The sequence below is a fragment of the Etheostoma spectabile genome, unplaced genomic scaffold (genome assembly GCF_008692095.1).
Source record: "Etheostoma spectabile isolate EspeVRDwgs_2016 unplaced genomic scaffold, UIUC_Espe_1.0 scaffold00004876, whole genome shotgun sequence".
In the NCBI taxonomy this organism is placed as follows: Eukaryota; Metazoa; Chordata; class Actinopteri; order Perciformes; family Percidae; genus Etheostoma; species Etheostoma spectabile.
The window spans coordinates 6,504-22,479 of NW_022603205.1; the positions used below are offsets into that span (position 1 = coordinate 6,504).

The 15,976-nt window shown below is 46.5% G+C and overlaps 2 protein-coding genes across 2 annotated transcripts; both read right to left on the reverse strand.

Annotated features, from left to right (window-relative positions):
• Positions 1 to 313: 313 nt before the first annotated feature.
• On the reverse strand, positions 314 to 4,262 carry LOC116677327 (uncharacterized). Its single transcript, XM_032507888.1, has 4 exons — positions 3,589 to 4,262; positions 2,139 to 2,441; positions 1,296 to 1,391; positions 314 to 1,131 (listed from the first exon to the last, which is right to left on the reverse strand). Exons 1-4 carry the CDS (start codon positions 4,105 to 4,107, stop codon positions 1,072 to 1,074), a joined length of 978 nt encoding a protein of 325 aa, XP_032363779.1. The 5' UTR covers positions 4,108 to 4,262; the 3' UTR covers positions 314 to 1,071.
• A 2,044-nt stretch (positions 4,263 to 6,306) lies between these two features.
• On the reverse strand, positions 6,307 to 15,170 carry LOC116677325 (secretory phospholipase A2 receptor). The gene is made up of 6 exons (XM_032507886.1): positions 15,033 to 15,170; positions 12,637 to 12,827; positions 9,476 to 9,692; positions 8,014 to 8,355; positions 6,518 to 6,615; positions 6,307 to 6,448 (listed from the first exon to the last, which is right to left on the reverse strand). Exons 1-6 carry the CDS (start codon positions 15,067 to 15,069, stop codon positions 6,314 to 6,316), a joined length of 1,020 nt encoding a protein of 339 aa, XP_032363777.1. The 5' UTR covers positions 15,070 to 15,170; the 3' UTR covers positions 6,307 to 6,313.
• Positions 15,171 to 15,976: the final 806 nt, after the last annotated feature.

Consider the following 15,976-nt stretch of genomic DNA (forward strand, 5'->3'; position numbering starts at 1 on the left):
TGTTTTCAGTTTTGTTTTTGTTTTTATGGCACAAAAAATGGTCTGTCTAAAAAATCTGTGAAAATATCAACGATATAAGTATCAAAAAACTTTGGCAAAAACATAAAAAAAGCACCCACAACATTGAAAAAGTGACAAAAATGTCGGAAAAAGCAAAAGTAATGTTGAAAAAAAGTGACCAAAACGTGTTTTTCATGGTTGACAGGAGGACAATGCGAGGGTTAGAGAAGGGAAAATATGGCTTTGTGGAGTTTTTCACAAAATGCTGAATAACGTTTGTTGATGTTTGTTTTATTTTTTTAAATTGAGTTGAAGATTCAGGAAATAATAAACTTTATTTGTATAGCACATTTCAAAACAAAGTTACACATTGCTTAATCACACAAATAAAATGGCAGAGGAAGAATCATAAAAACAATGTAAATGTTGTACAGCATTAAGCAAGAAGTTACACAAGAGAATAAGTAAAATAAAACATGTGAATGAATGAATATGAATGAATACTGAATATGAAATAATTAATAAAAAACGTTATGCCGTAGAAAGTTAATCGTGAATTCAGGCCACAGCACCTGTGAAAGCACACTAATAATATTCTTTTATTCAACACTTAGCTTATTCCCCACTTGCTGTCCTCGGATTGTGGTTGCACCCGTTGCCGTGGTCCTGTATGACAACACAGAGTCTCCCTCCCTCCCCCCGTGTCTACGTTAGCTGCCAGAAGATCTGAACCCTCCAGTCTTTAAGGTTAATGATTTGATAGTGAATTCATTTGATAAAGGTCCTTTTGGTTGAAAGAGAGGTGAGTGTCATCAGCGTACGGATGGATCTTCTCTTCATGCCCACAGGGGATAGCTAGGAGTTACCGATGCTACACTACAAGATGTCTCTAGGAAGTAGGAATGAAACCACTTACGCAGTCTTTGAGATGTTCCAGTATGAGAGAAAGGTCAATGGTGCAAAAAATACACAAAGACCGCATATAATTAAATGGTTAGGTAAAAACCTTTTGAGCTGAACACAACATTTCTTTCCAGTATGTTGTGTTGCGTAAACCATGAAAGATCCATCTCATAGGCGGGCTTCGGCTGAAACTGGAGCCTCCTCCTCTCCCGCCAAAAGATGACCCCCCTGTTTGAAGAAAACACCTTTTGTTGTTTTACTTGTTTTTACTTGAATTTGGAATAATTACAATGCAATACAATCTTTAAATCTGGCCAGTTTATGTGGAAAACTGACCAGGGTTACACAGACCACAGTTTATGGTCTTATGGTTTATGGTTAAATGGATTTACCTCTGGTCTCCGATCCTCTGGTCTCTGATCTTCTAGTCTCCGATCCTCTGGTCTCCGATCCTCTGGTCTCCAATGTTCAAGAAGAACGCCGTTCTCCTGCAAAGAGTTACAGTGGGTCTAGACCACTCTAAAATCTACAAGTAGAGCAGGTCTAGACCACTCTATAATTTACAGATAGAGCAGGTCTAGACCGCTCTATAATTTACAGATGGAGCAGGTCTAGACCACTCTATAATCTACAGATAGAGCAGGTCTAGACCACTCTATAATCTACAGATAGAGCAGGTCTAGACCACTCTATAATCTACAGATAGAGCAGGTCTAGACCTCTCTATAATTTACAGATAGAGCAGGTCTAGACCGCTCTATAATTTACAAATAGAGCAGGTCAAGACCACTCTATAATCTACAGATAGAGCAGGTCTAGACTGCTCTATAATTTACAGATGGAGCAGGTCTAGACTGCTCTATAATTTACAGATGGAGCAGGTCTAGACCGCTCTATAGTTTACAGATGGAGCAGGTCTAGACCACGCTATAGTTTACAGATGGAGCAGGTCTAGACCGCTCTATAGTTTACAGATGGAGCAGGTCTAGACCGCTCTATAGTTTACAGATAGAGCAGGTCTAGACCTCTCTATAGTTTACAGATGGAGCATGTAGTAGTTCAAGGCATCAGTGTCCATCCTTAGGGGAACATAAATGATGAACCACATTTCGTCACAATCCATCCAACAGAGGTTTCAGTCTGGAAGGAAGTGGTGGACTCATAAATCTGCTAATACTCTAGATAAAATGGCAACAAAAGACAAGACACAGAGTTTACAGATGTTGGTTCCTTACCTGGTTTTCGGCTGCTTCAGGAAATCTAGGTGCAGTGGGTTGTTCAATCAGTTCTTTAGCAGCATCAAAACATTTCTGCCAATCGGGTCTATCCATCTTCGACTTGACTGCGTCAGTCAACTGTTCTTTTGCTGCTTTTGTCAAAATCTCTTTCAGCACATTTTCTTCCTCCTCCAAAATCACTTTATAGTACAGAATATTTCTGTTGCAGCAACTTGAATCCTTACAGCACATCATCAGTCCAAATGATGATAACAAGGCAGCCAGCAACAGGATACAGAAGAGAAGAGACATGCCTATAAGCTGAGAAAAGGGAGCAAAGGTGGTTATATCATCACCACGGAAGCTGAGAAAGGTTGTTGTTGCAATAAAACCATATTCTGGGAGTTTGAGAAACTATTTAACAGATTTAAAACCAGAGCCTCTCACACAAACTCCATCTTGATTAGTCCCGGGGCCTCATGGGAAACATGGCGTTTAAAAGAAGGTGTATGCCACTCCCCCCCAAACATTTTCTCCTCTTTAACGAGAACTCCAACTTCACATCGAGTGAAAGTTCGTTGTTTAGTTTTCCTTTCAGCACATGATGTCGGTATAGATGAATATTAATTTGGGGGAATTCCACTGACTGTGTAAAGTCAACTATGGGCGAGACATGAAGCCGCCGAAGCTGCCACCCCCCCCCCCCCCCCCATTTAGAATCAACTGTATTTCATAAAGGGAAACCAGCGTATGATGGTTCTTAGACTTAGACTTCTCTTTATTAATCCTTTTGGGATGACTCCCGCAGGAAATTGAAATTTCCAGCAGCAGTTTTTGCAAGAAAAAAGAAATAAAAAATAGATAAAGACAGTATAAAGACAACAAAATAACAATAATAATAACAACAATAAGAACATTCGTCTAATAAACAAAGAAAAGTCCATAAATTATTATTAAAGTGTCAATATTGAGTCCAGTGTTAAAAATTATAAAGAGACCAGGTGTGAATTTAAGTCCAGGTGTGCATGTATGTATGTCTGTATGTGTCCTGTATGAATGTATGTATTGTCCTCCCTGCCCTATTTCCTCCCCCCCCCCCCAGTGAGGTTCTATGAATCAGAATATTTCTGTATGTACGCACTTCCAATGTTTTCGTTCACACGCCACTACTGATTTCATTGTTTTATAACCGAGGACCCTGGTCTTGGACCAGCTTTGGGCCCTTGATGTTCCTTCTAAAGTCCTGAATCTTTGAGGGTTTTAAAATAACTTAAACTTTGTGTCGTTTCCCCTCAGTCTCTCTGAATGGAGCAGCCACTCTACCGATGTCATTGGACTTAAACAACAGGAAACCTGGACAGTGTCTGCCTCACTTTTTATCTTAAAAGAAAACTAGATGATAAACTCAGGATCTCAATATGAATAAAATAAAGCCTGACATGACGTGTATGAAGCAGAACAAACTCACCGTGGAGCGGTTTTTCAGCTGGGCGATGGTTGCACGGTCCTCGGCTGTGAGCTGGTTCTTCTCCTTGCAGGCGAGCTGGGCCTGCCGGTCCGACTGATCGTTCTGACAGCAGACGAACCAGTCTCCATCGATGAACACGGAGGACACCCACAGCAGGGCCACCAGCGCCGCCTTGACAATGTGATAAACCAAAACGCAGAACAGCTTGCACCGTTTCTTGCAGCCACATGTACAGTCACATGGACAGCCACATGTACAGTCACATGGACAGGCACATGGACAGGCACATGTACAGGCACATGTATACTTCAAGGCTCTTGGGAAGGTTGTGTCCGTCCAGAGTTGTAAAATAAATACAAGAAACGACGGCATAATCATGTAGAAGTTGCAGTCAAGAACTTGTTGTTTGCACGAGCACTCCAAATCTTTGTCGAGCACAACATTGTGAACAAAAATCACAATCACTGCGACGTAGGTGCCGAGCTTCTTAATCGGGAACGTTGGCAGGAAGTTCTTCATCTTTGCTGCAGAGTTTGAATGTGCTCGGGCAGCTTGCTTCTCTTTAGATACAACAACATCATGAAACCATGCTTTTCCTGTTTATGCAAGAAAGCAGCTACATGGTATTAGATGTGCAAGTACTTGAGAAGGATTTCAAGTGGTTAGGGTGTTTTTTGTTTTGGTTTGCAGTCGAAGGCATGGCAACCTTTTGTTTCTTGAGATGGTATTTCCTGCTGCTGTCTCTGATCTTTTACTAGTCTGGCTGTCACTGAGAGGAGAGAGCAGATGTGAGTCTCATGCTCAGATTTAAACAGTTTACGACATAACTGTCATACTGAAATTAGTGAAATCCATGAAATAAAAAAGTTTGCTCTTTACGGACATTAACAGAAGATGGAAATCATTTCAGAAACGTTGTAGCTATCTATGCTAACGTTAGCCCAAAACACCATTCAACTGACAGCCTTTGTTGTGTTTGATGCTAACTTGTAGCTAAGCTAGCAGTGAACCAACTTCCATTTTTACCGGGTTGACATTCAGAAAGGGGAAGTAAAAGAAAAAAGAAACTAGCTGCCCGGAGGATAATCAGCTGAGATGGTGTGCATCTTTGAGAACTGTAAATCATATAACGGATGTTGTCAGTTCATTTAAGCCCGTTGTTGTATTGGTCTATAGTTCTGGCAAATTTAAAGTTAGCCTGTTAGCTAGGTTACAACTGTTACCTAGGTAAAACCTCTTACCTAGGTTACACCTGTTAGCCAGGATACACCTGGCTGTTGATTTGACATAATGGCGATCGTTAAACGTCCTTGCTCATTAAGATCATGTGATGGGGGGCGTTGTATTGCAGCCAGTGGGGGGGTATTGCAGCTAGTGGCACAGGGAACATTTCACGAGTAGAAGGAAAAATGGATTCAATAAAATTCCAGCAACTTTTGGATGCTAACTTGATACCATCTGTGAAGAAGCTGAAGATAAAGAGAGGACAGCTTCTACAGATGGAGAATGATCCTAAACACACCTCAAAACCCATCAAGAGGAGTAAACTGCAGGTTCTGCCACAATCTCCTGACCTAAACATAATGTAAATCTATGGATAGACCGTAAAGGAGTAGTGCGTGACAGACAGCCCAGAAATCTCAAAGAACTGGAAGACTTCTGGAAGAAGAATGCAGAAGATCTAAGATGCCAGAGCACTGTGCAGCATGTTCCTGCTCAGATCGGCGGACCAGTGAAAACAGGGCTCGGGGGATTACTCTTCACACGTAACATTTAATATTACCGTACTATTGGTTGTATTTTGTGAACAGAATATTTTCCTTGAAGTTTTGGACTGTTTGTTCGGTTTTTTTAATAATTTATCCTGCCTTGCCTCATGCCACATCATAACACATCCAAACTGAAATCAAACTCCGACACATTACAGCAGCTATTGATATTCTTTAATGAGCTTATTCATCTTCAGTGACATGATCACTCTCTGGGTTTAACCAAGTGCGCCCCCTTGTGGACAATATGTAAATATATAATATCAAATATATCACCTGCATGTTACAACATGAGAAACATTACATTCATAGCCTGTCGTCTTTTTTAAAAAGGTGATTAAAAATGCAACAGAAGGCGCCGAAAGGTGAGACGCTGTAAGGAATTAAGGCTATTTTATGACTTAATCTTAACTTTCTGTGCATCAAAGTTCACCCAGAGGTCACCCAGAGGTCACCCAGAGGTCACCCAGAGGTCACACAGAGGTCACACAGAGGTCACCCAGAGGTCACCACTTCCTCAATGACTTGCACAGCTCTTTTGCAATAAGCACACACACACATATTTTGTTAATAAAACATTAATTAATGTTAATTAATATATCGCCCATACGCTGTAAGAGCTGAACAGTGTTATCCGCTGTATCTCCATGGTTACCGCACGGTTATCGGTCACCTGGCGTCGTCCTTCACATGACGCGACTACGCAGGCGTGAAAAGCCTTCACTCTCAAACAAAGAGATGTTTAATCTTATTAAAATAGATTCTAAAGAAGAAACAGTCAAACATGTTGGTTATAATTCCCCAAAACTGATGAATCAGATAAATTCTAGTTTTATTCTAACCGCCTAAAGCTCAACCAGATTAAGTTTTTCACCAAATGTGACTAAAAAAAGCATCAAATCTTCATATCTGAGAAGCTGTGAGTATATCGGTGAACGTGTTTTTGAGACTCCACATTACAGCTCGTCCCTCTTCCTCCTCCTCTTGGTGGTCTTCTGGTCTTCCTTGTGGAAGACCTGTCCATCGGCCTGCTTCCTCCAGCTCAGCTTGATGTTGGGGTCCTTCCCCTGGGCCCTCAGCTTCTGTTGGAGCTGAGACACCAAACTTATCTTATTACATTGGTTCTTCATGAAGGTAAAACAGTAGAAGACATGATGTACCTGCTCCAACATGGCCGCCATCACAGCAGGGTCATTCAGATCCACGTCCCCCTTCTTCTTAAACTTCACTTTCATCACTTTCTTTGTAACAGGAACCACTTTGGAAAGATCAAAGAAACTTTCTGAGTTCAAACATGACTTTACATCTCAAAATATACAGCTCCATATCAACGATGAAGGTTTCTGGAGAACATCAACGCAGATCATGGTTTTAAAAGTTGGAACATTCAATAACAGCCCAATGAGTTATTTAACAAGGAGTAATGAACCTGCATACAGGCAAGCAGACCCACTGGACCGGGGACCTGGTGGTCTAGACCTGCTCTATCTGTAGATTATAGACTGGTCTAGACCTGCTCTATCTGTAGATTATAGAGCGGTCTAGACCTCCTCTATCTGTAGATTATAGAGCGGTCTAGACCTGCTCTATTTGTTAATTATAGAGCGGTCTGGGACCGTGGTCTAGGACCATGGTCTAGGACCGAGGCCCCTGCAGGATCACAGGACGCTACATCCATCATCGGGGGTGCTAAGTGGGGGACGTGATGTAACACCTCCATCACATTTATTTCTGGTTATCTACAGAATATATTTAGACTCTTGTATGTAATTCAACAAAGATCTAAACAGGATAGAAATGAGAAGAAGGTTCATTTTTCAGTTCATCATTTCAGCCAGCAGGGGGCGGCGTCACGCAGCACGTAGCATGTGGAACAACAAGGTAAAGATGGTGAAGAACTGGTCAAAACATGTAGAAAAGGTTCTAGAGAGAGAGAGAGAGAGAGAGAGAGAGAGAGAGAGAGAGAGAGAGAGAGAGAGAGAGAGAGAGAGATTGTAATATACTAGTCTAATACGTTCCACATTTTTTTTAAAATTGTGAACAGTCAGATAAAAAATCTGAACTGAGCATCAAGGCTCACCTGGACCGTACCACTCACCTGGACCATACCACTCACCTGAACCGTACCACTCTCCTGGACCATACCACTCACCTGGACCGTACCACTCACCTGGACCATACCACTCACCTGGACCGTACCACTCACCTGGACCGTACCACTCTCCTGGACCGTACCACTCTCCGGGACCATACCACTCACCTGGACCGTACCACTCACCTGGACCATACCACTCACCTGGACCGTACCACTCACCTGGACCGTACCACTCTCCTGGACCGTACCACTCTCCGGGACCATACCACTCACCTGGACCATACCACTCACCTGGACCGTACCACTCACCTGGACCATACCACTCACCTGGACCGTACCACTCACCTGGACCGTACCACTCTCCTGGACCGTACCACTCTCCGGGACCATACCACTCACCTGGACCGTACCACTCACCTGGACCATACCACTCACCTGGACCGTACCACTCACCTGGACCGTACCACTCTCCTGGACCGTACCACTCTCCGGGACCATACCACTCACCTGGACCGTACCACTCACCTGGATCATACCACTCACCTGGACCGTACCACTCACCTGGACCGTAGCAAATGAACGCTCTCTCCATGTCACATGGCCAGCCCTCCCAGGCTCCTGATTGGCTGAAGTCTGCAGCCACGCAGGTCTGGTTCCCGTTGTTGACATCAGGTTGCCCGGTCTTCCAGAAGCTGAATGAGGAGGAACTACCATCAGACCACTTCCAGGGGTCCCTGAAGAGGCCAATCCAGAAATATCCAACACTTAGCATCCCCTGTATCTTCTGGTGGTCTGCCATGTTTCTCACACTGGCCAGGTCTGTGTAGCGGGTTCTGCAGTAGTTCTGGGCTCCAGTCCATGTCATAGAGGAGGAGTTGACGAGGACAAAAGTGACATTTGACCCTGAAAGAGGAGCAGAGAGAAGAGTAGAGGCAGCAGAACATCCAACCTCCATCCATCACATCTGGGATTCAGGTCTTTATAACATCTACAATAAATCCACTGAGATATAAAGAACCACATCAATAAACTAACTCAACAGTCTCTCCACTTCAATAACAAATGTCCTTAAATCTATAAAACTAGATTATATTGTTGGTGCAATGGTGCATGGTCCCGCTACACGTTCTGTGATGCCATGTTCAACTGCTACACTGCGGTGCCCTGCTGCGTCCCGCTACGTCCTGCTACGTCCTGCTACGTCCTGCTACGCTCTGCTACGTCCTGCTACGTCCTGCTACGTCCTGCTACGTCCTGCTACGTCCTGCTGTGCCTTGTAATGCCGCACAGCGTCCTGCTATGCCATGAACTACCACAAAGAACTGCTACAAACTACTAATTTTTTCTATTTTTGTTATTGCCACTCTTCATTCTAACCCCAACCGGCCCGTCAGACACCGCCTACCAAGAGCCTGGGTCTGGGTCTGGGTCTGGGCCTGGGTCTGGGCCTGGGCCTGGGTCTGGGTCTGGGCCTGGGTCTGGGTCTGGGTCTGGGTCTGGGTCTGGGCCTGGGTCTGGGTCTGACCGAGGTTTCTGCCTAAAAGGAAGTTTTTCCTCTCCACTGGGGCCCTGTTGCTGCTCTGGAGGAAACTAGAACTGTTGGGTCCTTGTAAATTCTGGAGTGTGGTCTAGACCTGGTCTATCTGTAAAGTGTCTTGAGATAACTCTTGTTATGAATTGATACTATAAATAAAATTGAATTGAAAAGTTTTGATTATACGTATATCTGCATATTAATATTTCCTCGGGGTTATTAAACACACGTGTGTTTATATTTGAGATGTGTGCACGTGAACATGCACGAGTCCAATCTCTATCATAAGAGGTCTTCCTCTGGTGGGGGTGCTGATGCCCCCCCGAGCTGTCCCCTCTCATTCTGCCGTCTTATTGTCTCCGTCAGCTGGAGAGCTCTTTGAACGGCACCACCTGGCTGGAAGCTGCTGTTGGTCGGAGGGACTGTTACCACGGAGACCGGAGTAATGAAAACAAAGAGAAGGGAAACGTCACCAGTTACTACTCTCACCTCTGACCTCTGAGCACACTGGAAATGCCAGTTTTCTGTCACAACTGTCGTCGACCCAGTACCCATCAATGCGTATCCATGTGCAGACTTTTTCACTGTATCCATTGTTTGGTTCTCCTGACCCCCATCGTCTGAAGTCCGTCTCCCCGGGTTTGTAGAAACCTGGGTCTGATAGGGACCACCTCCAGCTGTTACCGGACAGTCCTATCCAGGCTCTCTGGTGGAGACATAAAGAATTAGACTCTGCTGTAGCTTTTTGTTGAAGACCATATGTCACACTTTAGACTTCTACTACATTTCTAAGATAAATATACTTGTTCCTGCTCTCCGTGTAGTCCTTAGTTCCTCTGGAGGGTGTAGTACCTCCTCTCAGCTCTCTGGTTGAGATATAAAGAATTAGACTCTGGTCTAGCTTTTTGTTGGAGACCAGATGTTGACCTGATCCTTCCATCAGTCCTTAGTTCCTCTGGAGGGTGTAGTACCTCCTCTCAGCTCTCTGGTTGAGATATAAAGAATTAGACTCTGGTCTAGCTTTTTGTTGGAGACCAGATGTTGACCTGATCCTTCCATCAGTCCTTAGTTCCTCTGGAGGGTGTAGTACCTCCTCTCAGCTCTCTGGTTGAGATATAAAGAATTAACGATAGTTTCTGATTTTAATGAGCTTCTCGAGAACATAGATCTCTGCTGCTGTAAATACTGTTTGTGATGATTTAGTTTGTCGAATGTTTTGCTGCATTAGTGGTTTCTAGGATTCAGGGTCTCGTATCAACCTGCTTCTATCGCTGCCTCTTCAAATACAAAGAATTGAAGCAAAACTCAGTAAAAGCGATATTTGAATCGGCTCATTTGATGTTTCTATGTTGCAGTGCAGGCGTCAGATTTGAAGCACCAATGATATTGCTCGGACCAGACCCGGGGGCAGGGACGCTGGGGACGTGGACTGTGTCCTCTCTGGGGGGGGAAGGAGCCGGAGCTTGTGCGGAAGATGGAGCGCTACCAGTTAGATCTGGTGGGGCTTACCTCAACGCACAGTCTCGGTTCTGGACCTGTACTCCTGGATAGGGGTTGGACTCTGTCCTACTCCGGAGTTGCCCAGGGTTTGAGGTGCCGGGCGGGTGTGGGGATACTCACAAGCTGAGTTGGAGTTTACCCCGGTGGACGAGAGGGTTGCCTCCCTACGCCTGCGGGTGATGGGGTGGGGGTGGACTCTGACTGTTGTTAGTGCATATGTACCAAACAAGAGCTCAGAGTACTCTGCCTTCTTGGAGACCTTGATTGGAGTCCTGTATGGGGCTCCAGTAGGTGACTCCATAGTTCTGCTGGGGGACTTCAACGCACACGTGAGCAATGATGGAAATACTTGGAGAGGCTGATTGGGAGGAACGGCTCCTTGATCTAAATCCTAGGGTGCTCATAAGTGTACGTGGTACCAGAGCACCCTAGGCCAAAGGTCAATGATCAATTTTATCTGATCTGAGGCCGTATGTTTTGGACACTCGGGTGAAGGGGGGGGAGACTCTGGACACACCTGGTAAGCCCGAACGGGTAGTGCAAGTAAATTGGGAACGTCTGGAGGAGGCCCCTGTCCAACGGACTTTCAACTCACACCTCCGACGGAGCTTTTTGTGCATCCCTGTGGAGGCTGGGGACATTGAACCTGAGTGGAAAATGTTCAAAGTTTCCATTGCTGAAGCTGCAGTGGCAAGCTGTGGTCTTAGGGTCTTAGGTGCCTCAAGGGGCAGTAACCCACGAACACCCTGGTGGACACCAGTGGTCAGGGAAGCCGTCCGACTGAAAAAGGAGTCCTTCCGAGATATGCTGTCCCGGAGGACTCTGGAAGCAGTTGCAAGGTACCGACGGGCCCGAAGGGTTAAAGCCTCTACCGTGACAGAAGCAAAGCAGCCGGTGTGGGAGAAGTTCAGAGAAGATATGAAGAAGACATGGAGAAGACCTGGAGAAGGACTTTCGGTCGGTACTAAGGTGCTTCTGGTAAACCGTTCACTACCTCAGGAGGGGAAAGCGGGGAACCATCCAAGCTGGGGACAGTAAGGTTGGGTCGTTGTTGACCTCAAGTGAGGAGGTAATAGGGCGGTGGAAGGAGCATTCTGAGGAACTCCTAAATCCATCTAACACGTCCTCTATGGTAGAGGCAGAGCTGGAGGATGACCAGTGCTGCCCTTTGTCACCAATCCTGTTTGTAATATTTATGGACCGGATATCGTGGCGTAGTCGGGGTGGGGAGGTGTTGCATTTTGGTGGGATGGGGATCTCATTGCTGCTTTTTTGCAGATGATAGGGTCCTGATGACATCATCGGGCTGTGACCTTCAGCACTCACTGGATTGGTTCACAGCTGAGTGTGAAGCGGCTGTGATGAGGATCAGCACCTCTAAATCTGAGGCCATGGTTCTCGGCAGGAAACCGATGGAGTGGAGCTGCTGCTCCTTTGCGTCAAAAGGAGCCAGTTAGGAGGTGGTCAGCTGGGAAGAGGCCTCAGGGAAGACCCAGGACTAGGTGGAGGGACGTCCAGCTGGGAGGAGGCCTCGGGGAAGACCCAGGACTAGGTGGAGGGACGTCCAGCTGGGAGGAGACCTCGGGGAAGATCCAGGACTAGGTGGAGGGACGTCCAGCTGGGAGGAGGCCTCGGGGAATACCCACGACTACGGGGAGGGATGTCCAGCTGGTAGGAGGCCTCGGGGAAGACCCAGGAATAGGTGGATTATATCTCCAACCTGGTCTGGGAACGCCTCGGGACCCCCCAGTCGGAGCTGGTTTATGTGGCTTGGGAAAGGGAAGTTTGGGGTCCCCTACTGGAGCTGCTGCCCCCGTGACCCGACACCGGATAACCGGACGAAGATGGATGAATGTTCAATGTAAGAGACGACAACCACTCAGTAACAATATATATTATAATCTTTATGTTAATTTGAGGCTTGAGTTGTCCATGGACATGTTCCAAAGTTACAGTCTTTGTTTTTCTGCTGCAGCTCAACAGGGAAACTCTGTCTGCTGAAGGTCAAACTCAAACTCTTCAGACTTCTACTACATTTCTAAGATGAATATTGTAGTTTTTCCTGCTCTCCGTTTAGTTCTTAGTTCCTCTGGAGGGTTTCATCCCTCCTGTCAGAAAGACTTAGACATGAAGGAGAAAGGGGAACTCACGTAGCTGTTCTTGGAGTAGAACATCTGGTCTAGATCTGCGGTGGTGTTCAGGATCTTCATAACCTCCATGTGGTCTACAGAGACCAGGTCTGTGTGTCTCTCTCTGCAGTATCTCTGGGCTTCAGTAAAGTTCTTCCTGTCATACACAAAATAGTACTGACGTCCAGCAGCTGATGAGACAGCACTCAGCCCTGTAGACACACACACACACACACACAGCAGATTTAATATTGGGGTGGGCTGCTAGTGCTGGACAAGCACCCTGAGTGGTTGGGGGGGGGGGGGAGGGTTCAGGACCTTGCTCAGGAGCACCTGGCAGTGCCCAGCAGGTAAAGAGGCATCTCTCCAGCTACCAGTCCACTCCGTACTTTGGTCCTAAGGGGACTTGAACCAGCGACCCTCCGGTCCCCAACCCAACTCCCTATGGACGGAGCTACTGACGGTGGGATTCTGATGTGTCAGGACATATCGTGTAACGAGAGCGGAGCGAGGACCCAGAAGCAGAGAAGACCAGGCCGGCAGGAGAGGGTCTCCAAGGCTTTATTTTACTCAAAAAACAAAAATAACACGAACACAGGAAGCACCGGATCTAAAACAAAGTCCCAAAAACCAAACGGACAAAAGAAGAAGTCACGGGGACAACAGGCCACGGGAGACCAACCTTCAAAATATAACAGGAAACAGAAGATACAGACACTCACAGGGGAAAGAAGACAGAGACTACCACACAAGACTGGAAGGACACAAAGACACCAGACTGGGAGGACACTAAGACACAAACACAAGGAGACAAGACAGGACCAAAAAACCAAAGAAGGAGAAAAATAAAGCATCACATAACGTTAGCGTAAGGATCCCAGAGTCTTCCCATTCTCCCTCCTGGTTCCTGTCAATGACGCCATCTTGACTGTCATCACCTCAGAGTCGACTTTAATATGGAGCTAGAACTGGTTCTGAACCCTAAGAGCTAGCGAGGCAGATAGGGACTGACCCGGACAGAGGGCTCGTCAGCGAGTGCCTGGTGGCCGGGTTTGCCCCGGAGCCCGGCCGGGCAAAGCCCGAAGAAGCTACGTGGCACCTATCCTTCCATCCCATGGGTCCACCACCTGTGGGAGGAACTGCTGGGGTCAGGTGCGCTGCCACATGGGGGACCTTCAGCACTCACTGGATCGGTTCGCCGCCGAGTGTGAAGCGGCTGGGATGAGGATCAGCACCTCTAAATCTGAGGCCATGGTTCTCAGCAGGAAACCGATGGAGTGCTTTCTCCAGGTAGGGAGTGAGTCCTTACCCCAAGTGAAGGAGGTTAAATACCTTGGGGTCTTGTTTGCAAATGATGGGACCATGGAGCGGGAGATTGGTCGGAGAATCTGAGCAGCGGGGGGGATGCGTTCAATTTGTTGCACCGTTTTGACGAAAAGACCTGAGCCAGAAGGCAAAGCTCTGGATCTACCGGTCAGTTCTGCTTCCTACCATCATGGTCACGAAGGCTGGGTCAGGTACCAAAGAACCAGATCCAGGGTACAAGCGGCCAAAATGGGTTTCCTCAGGAGGGGGGCTGGTTTTCTCAGGAGGGGTCCGGCGTCTTCCTTAGAGATAGGGTGAGAAACTCAGTCCTCCGAGAGGAGCTCGGAGTAAAGCCACTGCTTCTTTGCGTCAAAATGAGCCAGTTGAGGTGGTTCCGGCACCTGGTGAGGATGCCTCCTTGGGGGGTCCCTAGGGAGGTGGTCCATGCTCGTCCAGCTGGGAGGATGCCTCGGGGAAGACCCAGGACTAGGTGGAGGGATTACATCTCCAACCTGGCCTGGGAACGCCTCGGGATCCCCCAGTCGGAGCTGGTTGATGTGGATCGGAGAAAGGAAGTTTGGGGTCCCCTGCTGGAGCTGCTGCCCCCAAGACCCGATACCGGATAAGCGTAAAAAAAAACTCATCACACTGAAAGCAAAGAAGCATTTTCATGGTGTGATGATTCAGATGGACTCCCAGAGAAGATGGTGCTCACCCAACTGGCCAATAGGAACGTGGCCCCGCCCAACAGGCCAATAGTGTGTATATATATATTTATATATATATATATATATATATATATTTATATATATGTATATGTGTGTATGTTGTTGATCTTATTGAGAAGAAAAGGGTTTCACGCCGTCCGTCTACCTGTCCTCGTCTCTTTAAGGGGGACGGGGCCGAGTCCTCTGTCGTGTTTCAACAGGAACTATTTCACCAGAAGGAGCTCAGAACATAACTCATGATCACTGAGCTGGACGTCTCTTATTTTATGGATTTGATTTGCTAATAAATGAATAAACTGTGATAAGAGTCCTGTTGTCACACAGATATGTAAACGTGTCGTAATAATAAAGATTATTAACATTTATGAAACATGAAACACTCACCTGATGCAGCCATGATGAGCAGAAGAAGTCTGTCCATCTCGCTCTGGGTCGTCCTCTCTGTGTCTTCAGACAGGACGCTGCTCTGGGTCGTCCTCTCTGTGTCTTCAGACAGGACGCTGCTCTGGGTCGTCCTCTCTGTGTCTTCTGGTCTCTGCTCTGGGTCGTCCTCTCTGTGTCTTCAGACAGGACGCTGCTCTGGGTCGTCCTCTCTGTGTCTTCAGACAGGACGCTGCTCTGGGTCGTCCTCTCTGTGTCTTCAGACAGGACGCTGCTCTGGGTCGTCCTCTCTGTGTCTTTAGACAGGACGCTGTTCTGGGTCGTCCTCTCTGTGTCTTCTGGTCTCTGCTCTGGGTCGTCCTCTCTGTGTCTTCTGACAGGACGCTGCTCTGGGTCGTCCTCTCTGTGTCTTCAGACAGGACGCTGCTCTGGGTCGTCCTCTCTGTGTCTTCAGACAGGACGCTGCTCATATAACTCTTGTTCCACATGAACAGAACTCCTCCGTAACTATTTACATGTTAGGCAAATAACGAGCAGAACAGTCAAAAATGGTCACAGCCATTTACAAATAGACAAACTCTCTCTCTCACACACACACACACACACACACACACACACACACACACACACACACACACACACACACACACACACTACAGACACATTTTGTTTGTCAATTTACTGGAAGACTGCCCTTGTTCTTGTGTGTTGGTCCCTGCAACTCTCTGCATCTGAATGAAATTCTTTATTAGGAATAATCCCTTCAGATGTGACATCTCGTTTTCGAGGGGGTCCTTAAAGGTAAAGAAATATATACAGAACATTCACATTTAGACAAAACAATTAAAAAAACAGCTTGAGGGGACATAATAAAAAAAAGAAAACATACACACATACTGACAAACAAAAACAACACACCGTGATTTTCACACCAAAATCACCCTTAT